At 40.1% G+C, this 16,078-nt stretch overlaps 1 protein-coding gene across 1 annotated transcript in view; it reads right to left on the bottom strand.

Moving 5' to 3' along the window:
- Positions 1-16,078, bottom strand: part of PREX2 (phosphatidylinositol-3,4,5-trisphosphate dependent Rac exchange factor 2) — a 250,362-nt gene that overhangs the window by 5,185 nt on the left and 229,099 nt on the right. Inside the window, exons 38-39 of the mRNA XM_018554229.1 lie at positions 12,987-13,089; positions 5,166-5,233 (exon numbers count right to left, since the gene is read on the bottom strand). Coding sequence (XP_018409731.1) covers positions 5,166-5,233; positions 12,987-13,089 — 171 coding nt within the window. The remainder of the gene's footprint in view (positions 1-5,165; positions 5,234-12,986; positions 13,090-16,078) is intronic.

A 16,078-nucleotide genomic window follows, 5' to 3' on the forward strand; every position in this document is an offset into this window, starting at 1 on the left:
CCAGTTTCTATTTAGACCCATTCCTTGTTTTGAGAGAGGGCTGGAACCTAACACCCTCACTTCCCAGTGACATACATTATTTATTTGGTTTCAATTTACAACACTCCCAGAAAATGGTGCTATTTTGAATCAGTGCAAATTGAACCGTAAACCAAGGGCTACTTGTAATTCTTTTCAGCCACATGGTGACCCCACTTTTGTCCACTGCAGTTAAGCATAACAGCTTGGACACAAACAATCTCCAGCCTGCTGCCTTGACGAGAAGGGGCACACTGATAAGGTCATTCTTCCCCTCTTCCTTCTTGTAAGTTTTCTCCTGAAAGGGATACTAACAGTACAATAAATTGCAGCCTGATTGGTTCATACTTCTACCTCACTCAATGTAACTCTTATTGTCTTCTTTACCAGAATCCAGTAACATCATTATTAATGGTTTTAATAAATATATAACGGGATAACATTGTGTTTTTATATGTGCTGGAGTCCAGCTTTAAAGGAGAACTATGAGGTGAGTGCTTTTCACTCACCTCATAGTTCTAGCCGACCTGTGACAATGAGACTGTCACAGGTCGGCTCAGTAGATCGGGAAGTGAGCGAACACATACAGGCGTTCGCTCACTTCTCAAACCTGTCACGGCCCTCTGCCGTGACAGGGGGAAGGGCTGGATTCCCCGCTCCAATCCTCCAGCGCTAACTGGCGGAACGGACGGGGCGGGTACAGCTGGCTCTGCCTCTAGATAGGCAGAGCCAGCTGTCACTCACGCAGCTGGGAGGATCCAGACATAATTGTTGGGATACGCTTCAGCTGCGGTGTCTCAGTATACCGCGAGCTGTAGCTCGCGGTATACTGAGCTTAGGGTGACGGGAGGACGCTAGTTTGTGTCGTCCCGTTACCCTAAGGAGAACTATGGGGAAAAGCCCTAACCCCATAGTTCTCCTTTAAGGTAAACTGAGTTGACATTCTGACATTTTAATTTGGAATTGCTAATTAAAATGTTACTACGTTGTATCAGATTCACATGTACTACTATTCTGGTCCTGACGAGTCTCTTTAGAATTTATTGAGTGGTTGAAATGTATCTGCTAATCTCATAAAGTCGATTTATTAAACAATGAATACTTTTAGGCATTCTGATAAAAAAATAAACAATAAAAGCTGGCATCAGAAAGATACTGCCACAAGTGACTAAATACTTGTTTTCACCTATTTTTCATCTACTTTTGCATCTCACTGCTACTGATCATCTGTAGCCTCTTTGTAGCGACTTCATGCACTCCCTTTATGGCTGAATGCTATTTCTTAGGGCCTGTTCACACCATATGCAGTGCGTTCCGGCCAGTGCGTTCCGGCCGGAACGCACTGCATCGCATTGCGGCCGGCTCACTTTTTTGCTGGGCAGGAGGAGGCGTGGCGGGCCATTGAAGTGAATGGAGCCGTAGTCGTAGTCATGCCGCAATGCGAACCCCTGCATGGGATCGCAGGGCACATTGTGCCTGCGGTCCGGTGCAGTCAAAATGCTGCAAGCACTATTTTGACCTCACCGGACCGCAGGCACAATGTGCCCTGCGATCCCGTGCGGGCCATCACATTGCGACCGGAGGGCGTGGCTACGGCACCATTCACTTAAATGGCTAGCCACGCCCCCTCCGGCCATACAAAATATTGAGCCGGCCGCAATGTGATGCAGTGTGTTCCGGCCGGAATGTGGCTGGAACGCACTGCATATGGTGTGAACAGGCCCTTAGGGTGGGTTTCCTAATGGTAACAACAGTGGACCATGCCAGCATAATGTGTGGTGAACTGGCCACTTGTTCTTTTTAATGGAAGCTCGTATGACAGGATGACAATGAAAGAGCACAATTGTGTGACTGGGACAGGGCATTGTCACTCTATATCAATAATCCCCTAAACGAGGATCTTAATGGCAGATATCATTTTAAGGAAAAATGCAGATTTAAAACAATTAAAAATGACTTTTCAAATTACTTTACCAAGTTAAAGCTTATAGGAGATTTTAGTAATTGGGTTTACATAAAATTTAACAATAATGGTAAAAAGAAGTAAAATCCTAGAATATCTTTTGCAGGGATACAGTTTTTTTTATGGAATTATATTTAGTTGCTATGTGTTTCTTAAAGTTTTACTCTCAGTGAGAAGATAACTTGGATCTGTAAACCTTGAAAGATACAAGTGATGGAGAGCATTCTGGGCAGAAAACACAAGTCTCTAGGCAAAGCTCTAGTAATAAAAGTAAGAGTATATTCAATACATAATTCTCTTTGCCGGTCAAACTTCTGCTTCATTACAGCGAGGGCCCTGCTGATTTCTCCTGTTTTATTACTTTGTTGGTTTACTATTTTTGTAAATAATCATATAAAATGCCATAACACTGCTCCTTCTCTAATCACTGTAATACACAAAAGAGCATGGCCATAGATCTTGCTGCCTGATTTCAAAAGAGTTATGTGATACTGCATATACATGTATGCCCCACTCTGTTTGTATTAACGTATTTAATGAAAAGCCGGCTGGCAATACAATCAGACTGTTAATGCTTTGCAAGCAGGCTTCTCTGCCCCTCGTTTGTTTTGCTATGCAATAGTAAAACATGCAAAGCTTGGCTAAATACAGATTAAAGGACACCTATTGCATAATTGATGCTATGTATTAAATGTCCCTTTTGTGCTGACATATAACACAGTGCTTTACAAAGTACATGGAACCATTCACATATGTCAATATGCTGTTATCATGTAGCGACCTCAGTCATGTCCAGCTTTATTTTTTTTATCTTTTCCTATGGTCTGTTGATATTCTCTAAAATAGTACCTTATACCAGTCTACTGTTGCCTGTGACAGCATTCGGGCTCCTAAACACAAGCCATGTGGGGATGTTGGATTTAGGCTCCCTCCTGTAATTTATCATAATAGGTTACTAACATAAGTGCACCCATTTATTGAATGGCATAGAATTTAGGGCTGCAACAACTAATCGACATAATCGAATATAATCGATTATTGAAAAAGTTGTCAACTTTTTAAATCATTATTTGTTGTATTCCTATATAGCTGGTGGTATTCTGCATTGTGCTGTATAGAGGACTAACTACAAATCAAGGAATAATACATTATACAGTGCAATGCCGAATACCACCAGCTATAGAGGAGTACAACAAATCCCAGCAATAGTACATTATACAGTGGTATAATGCCGAATACCACCAGCTATAGTGGACTACAACACCCAGCAATAGTATATTATACAGCGCAATGCAGAATACCACCAGCTATAGAGGACTATAACACCCAGCAATAGTACTTTATACAGCGCAATGCAGAATACCGCCAGCCGTAATGTACTATTGCTGGGATTTGTTGTATTCCTCTATAGCTGGTGGTATTCTAAATTGTGCTGTATAATGTACTTTTGCTGGGTTTTGTAGTACTCTACAGCCGGTGCCATTCGGCATTCATTGCTGTATAATTTTAGACTTTTCATTTCACTATATTGCACACCACGCTTTTTTCTTTTCTTTTCTTCTTTACCTCCATCGCTCCAAGCTTGCTCCTGTGATGGACTGCAATCTCAATACAAATAACAAACTAGTAGTCCCATCACTGGAGCCATTTAAAAAAATGTATTTTATGTTTATCCGATTAATCGATTAATCAAACTTAATAATCGGCTAACTAATCGATTTTGAAAATAATCGTTAGCTGCAGCTCTAATAGAATTCAGAAGTCACAATGGTAGTGGAGCGGAGTACAAAATGGGGAAGTCTAATCCTTCAGAGATACACTTACCACATAACGATGGGAAACTTTATAAACCATTAGGGCTGCACTGTTTACTTAAAGAGGAACTCTAGGAATTGTAAAAAATTAACCCTTGCAATGGAGCTACCTCCACACTGCAAGGGCTACTTGCTCATTTCTAGGGGCTGGAAAAAGAAGATATTCTCACCCAATCCTAGGTCTGCGGTCCTTTGCCAAGGCATTTCTAGGACATGAAACTCCACTCACTTCCTGCACATTACTTTCTGGGCCATCCCCATGCTCACGATGTACACACTGAACTCTGATTTTTTGTGTTTTGCCTTTCATACAACAGTGGGATTAATTTTTTGCTTAACCCATTGTTCCAGGTACATTGGTGGGGGAATGGTCATGTGGCCTCACTGGTGCCAACCTTAAGGTCCTGTTCACACCAGGTGCGTTGGGCTGAGCTGGGCAACCTTTCCCAGCACAGGCCCGATGCATAGAAAAGGCATTTTGTTTGGTTTACGAGATTAGCTTGCACTACTGCACTGTGGTGGTGTGCACTAAGAAAAAGTACAGCATGCCGTACTTTTTTCACTACTGCGTGTTGTAATGCAGTACCCCACACTTAAAAGGCCAACTGCGGTGATTGGAACTAAATGCAATGTCACTTTGTGACATTTCAGTAAATTCTGACAAAGTTGCAGCTATTGCAGTGCAACAACAACACTCCCAAAACAGTGCACACCAGCGCTTGCATTCTAACACAGCTGCTGGGGTAAACGAGCCCTAAATGACTGTTATTATTCTTCCAGGAACACAAAGGCATCATGCTCTACACACATTAGGTACAACCAGATCAAGGTGGGTTAGACTGTGATTTGTTCAACAGGACTTCCCTGAGACCTGCAAGAAACCAGGAGCTGAATGAACTCACCAGGCATAACCCATAATAAAATAACACTTTGTGATAACTGTCCCTTTAATCAAAATTATCTGCTAAATCTTATTACCCCAAAATAATGTTATCACAGTCATAGGCCCTAATACAGTCAAATGGTTTGCTATGGTTATCTACCTTGCCTTGGGTTCGAAGAAAGGTGTCTGAGTTTCTGCTATATAAATCAATAAAAATCACTCTGTTTCCAAGGCAGAGGAAGAAAACCTAGCTGCTGCACGGCTGGAAGCAACAACTGATCAGAGTGCATCCAAGGGCAAGCACCTCTGCTATTAGCTTACGGTTTCTTACTCACCATTTGAAAGAAAATGTCCATGATCTAGATGACAGTTAAAGTTCTTTAAAAAAAATAGGTGGACTTTCTGTTTAAGGGTATAGAATAAAGTCTATACATATACAGTAAATATAGCCAGATTTTTTATTCTCAGTAGTAAAGTTGTAACATACCTTGGAAGAGATGTGGGAGTTCTGTCCCGGACACCCAGATTCTTGGCTGTATTCTGAACTCGTGCTCCCTGCAGCAGGAGAAAAAAACATTGGTACAGGTTATATTTGGCACACATTTCTATTCTTAAACTAGTATTAAACGCTCAAACTTTTTTAAATATATCCAGATTAAACAAATATGTATTGCTCAGCAAAGTAGTACTTTAAAATTTTGCTGAAGCACTTACATTTCAAATTCACAACAAAATGTCAAAACCGAAAAGAAACCGAAAATGATTAAAAAAAAAAGGCTGGCCGAAACGGAAAATGTTTTTGTTCTGATTTTGACAATTTTTAAAAAATATTATATTTTTTTATTTTTTATAAACTTTTTAATTTTTCATATTTTTTTTTAATTTTAATTTTTTTTAATTTTACTTTTAGGGGCTTTGGGGAAATATTAGGGGTCTAAACAAATTCCTGATATTTCCCTTTTAAAATAGAAAAAGAGATTGAGGACACAGAGTCAAATCTCTTTTTCCTGCAGCATCTGTTATAAATGAACAGGAATCCTCTACACTGAGTGTTCCTTTTCATTCATAACTTGAGGACAGAGAATGTTTATCTTGTCCACAATCATGAATGAACAGGAAGTGATATAGATCACTCCCATTCATTCATAATTGAGAGGACAGTAAACATTCTCTGTCCTCAATTATTTACAAACACTCAGTGATCACTGATCGCTGAGTGTCTGTACCCGCTCCCCATTCTGGATCGGTGGTGCAGGGAGCAGATCTCAATCTGACAGCTGACTCCTCTCCTGCACCTCCGGCCGGCCTCCTGTGACAGTTTGGAGAGCTGTCTCCACCCCTACTCTCCTGATCTGTCACAGGAGGCTGGGTGATGCAAAGAGGAGAGACGCCGGCCGCTCACAGCGCTCTCTTCCCGCACCGCTCGACCTCCTGTGACAGTTTCTCTCCTTCCCGCTGGGATACAAAGCAACGCCCAGCAGGAAGGAGAGGAAGCAGATGCACTGCTATTTCGGCCAAAAAATTGCACTTACGGCATTTTGAGGGGGGTTCTTTGGATAGGTTAGTAAGGAGTTAGAATGCCTGGAGATTCACCTTCTTTATTTGCATGATTACCACTGTATCAGGACAGAAAGTATGGGGAATTCCAAAATGTTGAGTTGTTACTGGAATAGTAATTGTGGGGAAGTCTTCCAGTAGGGACACTACTTGTTACAGCTAAGGGGGATCTCCTTTCCTTTAGAGAGATGTTCTCTTGCTTCATGTTGTGATTTTAGAGAGGAAGTGAAGAAAAATCTTTCCAATGGCACACAGAGAGAAAAATAAACTTAAAGGGGCTATACACATTCCTTACTCTATCCAAAACTAAAAAAAAAAAAATGTTTTGGCTTTATGAAGGGACTGACCTGTATAGACGCAGACTGTACCTACACATTTGTTTGTCCCCCAGTGTATATGGTCAGTCCCAGGATAAAAAATGGTGTCATTCTAAGTATGCAGATTGGCAAAGATCTATGAATCACATGAGTAGTTGATTCCACATTTTTGTCAGGTAAAACATTTGATGTGTAATTTAACAGTGTATTTACCTTTTAGAAAATGCAATTAAATGTTTGAAATGAATAGACAGATGCTAAAGCAGTACCTATGCTCTTCTACTAATTTATGGTTTACATAAGAATTTCACATATATTAAAAACATTTTTTTTGTGAAAGATGAAATTCTGTATTTAAGCATCTGTTTAAAAGCCAAGTCATGATTTCAAAAGACACTGTATCAACACAGAATTGGTGAAGGGCTGACGAAAAAATAATAAAAGTTATTCTATGAGCAAGATACTAACAATGATAATTATGTTGTAATTTGTGCTCACTCTACTGCATCACATCAAGGACTCTGTTTATGTCTTTTCCATGGATGTCATTAGTGACAGGGACATTAATGCTTATAATAACACATTGTTACAAATTGCTGTTACCCTTAATTAAATTTAAATCATAATAATTTAGCCCATAATGACTATATTTGTGTCTATAACCTATAACAATTTGCATGTAATTTAAAGGTACAGATCTTTCCATGCATGTCAATAATTCTATTATATTAATTCTGTATTATATTATGTTATTCCTTTTCGTAACCTTATCGGTTTTTATGAGGCAATGAAGACACAAAAGCTAACTTGCTAATTGACTGTGTTTCTATAGGTGTAATGAGGGAAAAAAGAAGTACTAGAATTAGACTTATGCAATTTCCATTGCTCCTCCTCTGCTCTGGCTCCTGGATACCATCTGTATTTTAGTTTGTATGTTTTCTGTGTTTTTTAAAATAAAAATGAACTGAAAGATTAAATTAAACCTCTCATTAGGAAACAGTGAGAAATCTGTAACCTAAATGTTTTGACATGTACCTCCAGATGACTAGAAAGCTCTCCAGATGTCCTTCAGATTACCCTCATACCCCAGAAACTATGGTGCTCTGCTATGAAAGAAGAGATCAGCATCCATGTGATGGGTCAATACTTAAGACACAGGAGAAAGGAAGACCAACGCCAACTACCATGAAAGGTGAGGATATTGGCATAGCAGGGTGCCCTAGTTTTCCAGGGTCCATAGTTATGGTGCAGAATATATTAGAATTGCCATTCAAGCACCAGGAGGTACAAATTGCTCATTGATTTCTAACCAAAAGTGTACTTTGTAGAGCATACCTGTAGCACTGGAGGAAACTATATGCTTCACAGGAGGGTAAAGTAAATAGTCACTGCCCATGTTGATTATTTTATTAGGTTTTTTTTTTATTTTGAAATATTTTAGGAATATTCAAACTTCTACCTCTTCTAGTGATTAAGCCATTGCTATGTGTACTAATTAAATCCTGGCCCAAATCATGAGAGCGTATCTAAACCTTAAAACATAAGTATAATATATATCCAAATAACCAGTCCTTTGATGAGGTGACTACATTAGATTTTATTTTCAGATTTTTTTCCATTTATTTTCACCTGGTAATCCTGAGAATAATGCACTTCCTGTCCTAGGGTGGCTATGCTCACAGTATCCATGGAAAAAAGCCATGGTTGCTACTCAGATAGGATGTCAAACATGTCTGGCATTGTTTTTGCTTCAGTTCAGCTCACAGGTAGTGACAAGGACACTGCATTTCTGACAAACTCAACAGGTATTTTCTGTACTTGCTAAAAATGTTCTTATCCTGAAAAATATAAATTAAAGCATCCACCACATCTAAGAACTGTGAAGCTGCAATTTTTGTTCTTTGGTTTAGTTATCCTTTAAGGCTGGATGCACACTCCTGTGGTGCATTATAACACTTGAAATTAATGCATGACAGAGCCAGCTGTCAATGAGGTAGTGGGGTGGATTCTGACAATATTGTTGGGATCCTTCTCAGCTGCAGCACGGCGCATTTGTGCAATAAAGATGCATTGGTGTAACATCCAGAATGAATGGCAGACAAGCAAGCTGCTACAAGTGATCTGGGTGGCTGTACAGATGCCCAGATCACTTGTACAAAAGGAGCGGCTGCTTCCCTGCTCTACATTTAGCCCTGTTTGCCCACTGCAGGGCTAAATGCGGAAAAAAAACCCCCACTTGCATGTCGCCCAGAACTGCATGTCCCGGGCGTTGGGCAATTGGAAACCAGCACCCCAGCATAATTAACCCTGTCAGTACTATGCTGGTATATTTAATTACACAGCAATACACAAACAAACTGTAGGAGCGCTACTACCCTGGGAATGCTGGTGTCTGATAGTATGTAAAAAAGGCAATGAACTCACAGTTGGAAGGCAGCTGATGTGTCTGAAAATCCCCTTGGTGTCTGAGTGCCAGGTCCCTGGAATGGAGCCTGGCTCAAAGGATAGATAGCTCCAGTGGTGGATGGTGGTGAGTCTGGAAGAAGTGTGGAGCAGTGGAGCAACACACGTACTCGGCTGGCCAGGCCGAGCCGCGGCGGCTTGGCGAGGGAGAGGAGCTGCGAACGGCTATGAGACGCCAGGCGCCGTGTGTCCACAGATTCTGTCTGGCTGATGTCTCAAGGGTGTCAAAAGTACTGCGGAAAAAATCCGAAATGGACCAGCTGTGCATGGGGTAAATGAATGACGGCTACGCGTTTCGACGCACAGCCTCTTTGTCAAGCCTCAATGCGATGGTGACCGCGGGAAGACGGAATGCGCCGTCATTCCATTGAGAGCCGTTACCCCATGCACAGCTCTACACCACTTCGGATTTTTCGCAGTACTTTTGACACCCTTGAGACATCAGCCCGACAGAATCTGTGGACACACGGTGCCTGGCGTGTCATAGCCGTTCGCGACTCCTCTCCCTCTCCAAGCCACCGCGGCTCGGCCTGGCCAGCCGAGTACATGTGCTGCTCCACTGCTCCACACTTCTTCCAGACTCACCACCATCCACCACTGGAGCTATCTATCCTTTGAGCCAGGCTCCATTCCAGGGACCTGGCACTCAGACGCCAGGGGATTTTCAGACACAGCTGCCTTCCAACTGTGAGTCCATTTCCTTTTTTACATGCTATTAGACACTAGCATTCCCAGGGTAGTAGTGGTCCTACAGTTTGTTTGTGTATTGCTGTGTATCGATCGACAGGGTTCCTCTCCCTGTTATAAGGAGTTTGCACACCGACCATCCCATTTCACATTCCCTCATCCCAGTGACCAGCAATCAGTTGTGCGCTCAACCATCTTTTTGGTATATTTAATTATCACTTATAAACTAGATGAGCAGGGCTGTCTGTCCTAACAAATAGTTAAAGACCTCAAGGCATTGGTTGTTAATGCACTTTTTCAAAAACGGTTCCTTAGTCTGTCCCATTATCTTTACACTGCCATCTATTCTAAGCACTAGAAGATGTCCGTAGTATGTGTATGTATAATCCTGTTCCAAACAAACAACTAGAAGGGTAAGAAATATTTTTTATATTGTAAATATTTAAAATTTGACTGCAAAAGTGGAAATGCAGTAAAGTGATTTACTTTCTCTGGCTTCTGTCATTGCAACTATGACCAGCAGGGGTCACTTCGCCCTGACCCCACTGATAAGCTTTTTTCTTTACAAGATAGCTATAGTGCTCTACACTTTGCTGGCACGATCATTTCCCTGCATTGCTAAGCTCTGACTGCTCCGATCGCTTGAAAATACTGGAGACCCCAAAAGAACAAATATAAAAAATAATAAAAAAGAAACATGAAATAAGACCAATGAATAAACGCAAAAAAAAAGAGCAAGCAACCCGTCAGAATTTTTATTTAATTTCCGTAATACAGGTTAAAGGAGAACTAGTCAGCGCTGGCGGATCGGAGCGGGGAGGGGGGAATCCAGCCCCTCCCGTGTCACGGCAGAGACCCGTGACAGGATCGAGAGGGGAGCGAACGCTGGTATGTGTTTGCTCACCTCCCGATCTACTGAGCCGACCTGGGACAGTCTCATTGTCACAGGTCGGCAAGAACTATGAGATGAGTGAAAAGCACTTACCTCATAGTTCTCCTTTAAAGGGAGTAAGTAAAAGCATTAAAGTAGATCCAAACCATAGATGGATGACATTTAGCTTTCTAAAGCGCTGTGTCTCTTAACAACACAGCGCTTTCCATCAAGAGTACAAGTAATAGGTTGAGCACAACTGGAAGACAAATGTCCCCACTAAACAGGAAGCGCCTGAACATGGAACTTATTTTTTTAATGAGTTTGCAGATTTAAAAACATTGTACATACTTTTGAAGCTTATAAAAGATTTGGGGAAATGGATTTAGATCTATTTTAATCAGCTGTTTCAAATTAAGCTGCTTATTTAAAGGAGTTGTCCCAGCATATACTATCCTGTTATAACATCAGCATTGTAATAGGAATACATACTAAAGTTGTTTTTGAAAATGCAATCAAAGCTTACTTGAGAAAAATCCCCTTTCAATAGTGAGTGCTGCCTTCAGTCTGTCCATCACTTTCAACAACCTCCTGAAGTGTGTTTCAGTGAGGTTTGCATCTCTTTTACGCTGCTTGAGCCCATCATGAATTGGTTCCAGCAAGCAATGATTATGATACATTGTGGCCACTGACATTGAGGCCACGTTCAGTCTGGATATTTGGTTAGAGTGGTGACACAAGGAAGTCCATATTCACAGGACTGAATTAAATTGTGTCAGTGCATTGAGGAAGTACATCCTGTGGGCAACTTCAGTAAGTAAATTTAAAAACTTCTAGATTGATTAACTTTTTAGGAGTGGGATAGAACGTATGGAAATTCAGTATAGAAATAAAGTACATATTTATTTTAAGTTTTTGATCATAGATATTGTTTAAAACCATAGTACAAAGCATCCTAACCCAGTCCAATGATGAGATTCCACTTTTATAGTCACTTTAATGCTATGGATAAAATCCACTCTCCTCCTTCACCGATTGATTAATCCGACTTGCTCTGTTGGATATTTCTGCCATTTGTTTTAAAGTGCTTGCCTGTAACACTTTGCCCATGATTTAGCATTTCATTTACAATATGAAATATTCATTGCAGAAAAATTGTATTCTCAGCTAACCATTGAAATCCAGCCTGCTAATATATAAACAAATTCAAAACTAAGCTAAAACCATTTCTGAAAGGACCAAAGCTCTATTGCTTTTTGAATAGATTTACTCAAGTGCGTTATGAACAAGGCCAAGACTATTGATTAAATCATCAGTGCTAACAGACATTGCCAAAAATTGCATTAGTGGTATATCCATTACAATAAGTGCTGATGTCAACAGGATGTCTTTTCCAGAGATTCTGAAGCTGTTTTCCACGATAAATCACTAAAATGTCAAATTAAATTGCAGAGAGGCAACTCTACCACTGGAATTGTGCTTAGGAAAATAGTTAATTGGATGCTAAATAATTATATGAAATATCAAAAATTTATCGTCTTAGACTGATCTGTAGCGGCAGTCGAAAACTGTAAAAACATATGGTAAGTAAAATATGTTGTTAAGGATATATACAAAATTATTTTCAATGTGTACTTATTCCTTGTAAAATATTGATAGGAAAACCATTCTTTTTAGGCTTATATGGTCATTTGCTTTATCAGTGTCACCCAAACTATGCCGCTACTTTACTGTGAAAAAAGACACCATTATTCAGAGCCTTAAATTATTTTCCACAGAGTTGCAAACCCCCATCTTAAAACATGTTTGAACTCTGTGTGCTGTACAGAATTACACATAATTCAGCCTAAAGAGACCCAGTCACTAGAACAAATGTGTAAAATAAAGTTTTCACTGCAAAATAAGCATTTCATACTCACCACTCCTACTACCCATACCATCCATCTTTGCTAAAGGCAAGAAAAACTAGGCTGAAGACTCTTCAGAATCCGACATTCCCAGGGATGATCCACGCGCCCTTTATTATTACTGTGCCTTCTAGTGAGATAGGAGCTGGTGGGATGAATACTGAGTGCAGTGGGGGACCAGGAGATCAACACTGCCAGAAGTATAGGACTCTGTAGATTCTTCAGTTGGCGATTTCTCTTGACAACAGCAAACAGTGGGATATTTTTAACAAGATGTAGCTCTTTTATTCATGTAATGTTCCGCAGCACGGATATTATGGCATGAATTGTAAACATAAACTTCAGGAAGGGAAAAGGTAATGGAGAGGTGGAATATCCTTTATCCCTTTGGTTGCAGTAAAGAGTGATGGAAATGCTTCAGCTGGCTGATGTGTTAGAATACCTCCATGAATATTCAAAACAGAAAGTAAGGAATCATCAAAGGCTCAATTAAAAAGCCTACATACCTGCTTTCTCATGACATCTGTAGCTTGCATGATGTAACGGGGTGGCAGTCCATGACTCCGGGCAAGAATTAGAGCCTGTTCAAGAGTGACACTCAAAGTGCATCTGCAAACAAACACAAGAAAAGCCCTTTGAATAGAGTTTAAACACATGCTACAGAGACACTACAGGCAGGTCCATCAGAAACACCTTTATCATTAGCTAAAGGTCCTGCTGGTAAGGTAGAGGAAGATAAAATCAAGGTCAGCTGTACATATCAAAACATGTATTAATCAAATAAGTGAATATACAAAGTTATAGAAGAGATACAGTATCGCCACATCAAACCATAATATTCCTGTTCATTTCTGGCTACACCCAACTAATTTTCAGCCTTTTTTATTTGGTACATTCCAAATATAATACCCGTAATTATTGCTACTATGGGGATAGTGGTGATTATATTGATATGCTTAAGGCAAGATTGCCATTCACTAAGGCTTGCCATAATGGTCTGGTAAAAGGAAGTGATGTTCCAAAGCTTCCAGCATGGCATGTAAAAATTGGTCCATATCTTATGACCTAGAGGGCACCAGAAGCTAAGTCAGAAGCTCTTGTTACAGCCCAAGGTGGTTTTCTAACTTGTTCTAAATCTCCTTGCGAGTGCCCCCTATTTCTTCCCCTGCCATGAAGTAAAAGGAATGAAAGTGAATTGCTTGTTCAGCTATCACTGACATGTGAAGATCATCCCTGGTCTCATTGTTCACTGGATATGTGTGAGGAGAGACCGATACCTCCTCACTTTTCATTCGCTTTGCGATATCTAACTGTTGATGGCCAGCCATAGACACAGTTTTACAGCAACATGAAAAACAAATAAATCAAACACTATGAATAAGACCCTGGCAAGTGGCATAATACTTTGAGGCCACGTTTTAACAATTTTAGGCCATGTGGTTGTTTCACAGTAGCATTATATTTATTATAGAGATGCAACATTGTTAATCAGACTTATATTTATCTCATAATGGCAAGAACATAGGCATAATACTTTTTTTCTATGAGGTCACTTCTTAATATCAGTAGGCCATGCAGCTATTTTACAATAGCCTAGTTCATGCTTTATATTAGAATGGAAACAAGACATTAAGATGTTGAGGAGATAAAATATTTTTATAATATGTTTTGAAATGCTTTAAAGGCATTTTCAACTGTTTGTTCTAATTAAATGCAACTGGTGTGTCTGTATTATTTACTTAGATTGAACATTTCTGTATAGTTTTTACATGTTGCGGAGATGAAGGAAAAACGCAACTTAACATCTACTGAAATCAATTAAATTAGGCTTTCCTGTGCTCCTGGGTTGCAAAACACTATGAGGGTTATTCACAAAGCTGCCGAAGGCAGCCGTGTGAATAACCGACCTGAAGTGAAGTGAGTCAAATGCTTTTCGGCTATTCACTTCAGGCTTGTACAGCTGATTTCAGCCGTATGTCGGCTTGCTTCCGCCGGGTGCAGAAGGAGTTCGACTCAGTCGATCGAACATCTGGATCGGATGAGCCGAACCTCCGGCAGGCTACTCGCTGCTGTTCGGCCTATTCTCATAGAGGCCGAACAGCAGTGAGTGAATAGCCAAATGCCGATGAGCGGCATTCGGCTCGGCTATTCTGCTTGGTACCTCCGTGGTACCGAGCAGAATAGAAAAACACAAGAGTGACACTCAAAGTGCATCTGCAAACAAACACAAGAAAAGCCCTTTGAATAGAGTTTAAACACATGCTACAGAGACACTACAGGCAGGTCCATCAGAAACACCTTTATCATTAGCTAAAGGTCCTGCTGGTAAGGTAGAGGAAGATAAAATCAAGGTCAGCTGTACATATCAAAACATGTATTAATCAAATAAGTGAATATACAAAGTTATAGAAGAGATACAGTATCGCCACATCAAACCATAATATTCCTGTTCATTTCTGGCTACACCCAACTAATTTTCAGCCTTTTTTATTTGGTACATTCCAAATATAATACCCGTAATTATTGCTACTATGGGGATAGTGGTGATTATATTGATATGCTTAAGGCAAGATTGCCATTCACTAAGGCTTGCCATAATGGTCTGGTAAAAGGAAGTGATGTTCCAAAGCTTCCAGCATGGCATGTAAAAATTGGTCCATATCTTATGACCTAGAGGGCACCAGAAGCTAAGTCAGAAGCTCTTGTTACAGCCCAAGGTGGTTTTCTAACTTGTTCTAAATCTCCTTGCGAGTGCCCCCTATTTCTTCCCCTGCCATGAAGTAAAAGGAATGAAAGTGAATTGCTTGTTCAGCTATCACTGACATGTGAAGATCATCCCTGGTCTCATTGTTCACTGGATATGTGTGAGGAGAGACCGATACCTCCTCACTTTTCATTCGCTTTGCGATATCTAACTGTTGATGGCCAGCCATAGACACAGTTTTACAGCAACATGAAAAACAAATAAATCAAACACTATGAATAAGACCCTGGCAAGTGGCATAATACTTTGAGGCCACGTTTTAACAATTTTAGGCCATGTGGTTGTTTCACAGTAGCATTATATTTATTATAGAGATGCAACATTGTTAATCAGACTTATATTTATCTCATAATGGCAAGAACATAGGCATAATACTTTTTTTCTATGAGGTCACTTCTTAATATCAGTAGGCCATGCAGCTATTTTACAATAGCCTAGTTCATGCTTTATATTAGAATGGAAACAAGACATTAAGATGTTGAGGAGATAAAATATTTTTATAATATGTTTTGAAATGCTTTAAAGGCATTTTCAACTGTTTGTTCTAATTAAATGCAACTGGTGTGTCTGTATTATTTACTTAGATTGAACATTTCTGTATAGTTTTTACATGTTGCGGAGATGAAGGAAAAACGCAACTTAACATCTACTGAAATCAATTAAATTAGGCTTTCCTGTGCTCCTGGGTTGCAAAACACTATGAGGGTTATTCACAAAGCTGCCGAAGGCAGCCGTGTGAATAACCGACCTGAAGTGAAGTGAGTCAAATGCTTTTCGGCTATTCACTTCAGGCTTGTACAGCTGATTTCAGCCGTATGTCGGCTTGCTTCCGCC

The sequence above is a fragment of the Nanorana parkeri genome, unplaced genomic scaffold, assembly GCF_000935625.1.
Source record: "Nanorana parkeri isolate BGI_ZX_2015 unplaced genomic scaffold, ASM93562v1 scaffold147, whole genome shotgun sequence".
NCBI classification, from domain to species: Eukaryota; Metazoa; Chordata; class Amphibia; order Anura; family Dicroglossidae; genus Nanorana; species Nanorana parkeri.